General features: G+C 30.6%; 1 protein-coding gene across 1 annotated transcript; it reads left to right on the top strand.

The window, feature by feature from the left end:
• Positions 1-60: 60 nt before the first annotated feature.
• On the top strand, positions 61-759 carry LOC107882706 (the record flags this gene model as incomplete). Its single annotated transcript, XM_029492568.1, has 1 exon — positions 61-759. A coding segment is annotated over one exon (699 nt), but the record flags the coding sequence as incomplete, so codon positions are not given.
• Between the last annotated feature and the right edge of the window lie 775 nt (positions 760-1534).

The following is a 1534-nucleotide window of genomic DNA, read 5'->3' as shown; positions in this document are numbered from 1 at the left end:
ATTTATAATATTAACAGTTTTGTTGAAACCAATGAATTAATATGACTTATTTATTTTTAGTGTCCTCAAACAGAAGAAGAATGGATGCGAGTATCAACAACTTTTGAACGTACTACAAGGTTCCCGTCATGTTTAGGCGCTGCATGTGCACGTCATATTGAACTTCGCAAGGCATCTAAAGCAGATTCTGATTATCTTAATGAACGTCGTCGACCCAGTGTCTTATTAACAGCTGTAGTAGATTCCAATTATGAGTTCCTTGTAGTAGACACGTGCCCAAGTGGGCATCTTTCTGAAGATAATCCACCAAATAGAATTTTAGAACGCAAATTGAGAACGACAAAGTTACCATGTCAGCTTAACTCTAATCAGTTACCTTATGTATTCGTAGCTGATGAAAGTTTTAAGCTTCAGGAAAATTTTATGGTGCCCTTCAGAGCAGTGAATGATAAAGGTGGTGAGGCTAATAAACTATTTAATAGACAATTAGTCAGGGCCAATCAAAGGGCTGCAAAAACTCTGGCCATTATGGCATGGAGGTTTGGTGTACTCCAGACACCTGTTAACTTAGAAGCAAAAAAAGTACAAACTATTGTTAAGGCCTGCTGTTATCTTCATAATTTCTTTAAGCGTGAAAGTGCATATTATATAGACAGTAACATGGAAGCTGTTATCAAAGCAGATATGGCTCCAATTGTGTGGGGTCCAAATACGACGGTTATACCGCACATTAATAATTGTGATAGCGACCCACAATATGTAAGGGATAGTTTTTCAAAATATTTATATACACTATCTAAACACCAAACCCGTGTCTGTAAATAATTCATGTTCATAAAACCTCCTTTCAGTTGGTTTTTGTGGTTGATTTGTCTATTTAGTATTAAAAATATTACGATTTCATGTTAATATTAACATGAAAACATAGTACTGAATACTGATTATTTTATACTAGTCTGTTTGAAACTATTTGTGTAATGTAGGTATACTTGATACAATATTGATACTTGATGTATAATGTTAAAACCTCGTCTATATACAATAATTAATTAATTGGATAAACTGAAATTAAGTTGGTTCAAAATTAAATTAATAAATATGAAAAAATTTATATATAAGAAAATAACTTTGAAACTGTTAATGGTATTGTTTGTTTAATTGACTTCTCGTGCACAATTATAAATATAATACTAAGCTATATAATGACTGAAATGATTAACTGGTTATACATTGGGAGTCTTCCAAAATCCACTCTCGCCATTTTTTAAACTTTGTTGTACTGTTTGTACTAATAAATACTTAGTTATTTTTTTTTTCTTACCAAAAAATGTACCAATATTAATTACAGGGTGTGCTGGTTTGTTCAGTATAATAAAATATGTTAAGAGTAATTTAAATTATTCATTTAGTCTATTCAAATGTGATAAAACAATTTAAAATCAAGTTTATTATCACATATTACACAATCTATCCCTGTATTTAATTTAAATGTATACATTCTGGAAGTAATTAATGGTGGTTTAATGTTTAAATA

This window comes from Acyrthosiphon pisum, unplaced genomic scaffold, assembly GCF_005508785.2.
Source record: "Acyrthosiphon pisum isolate AL4f unplaced genomic scaffold, pea_aphid_22Mar2018_4r6ur Scaffold_21776;HRSCAF=24834, whole genome shotgun sequence".
Classification (NCBI taxonomy): domain Eukaryota; kingdom Metazoa; phylum Arthropoda; class Insecta; order Hemiptera; family Aphididae; genus Acyrthosiphon; species Acyrthosiphon pisum.
Note: the sequence above shows the minus strand (reverse complement) of the source record. Positions and strands in the feature narration are given on the sequence as shown.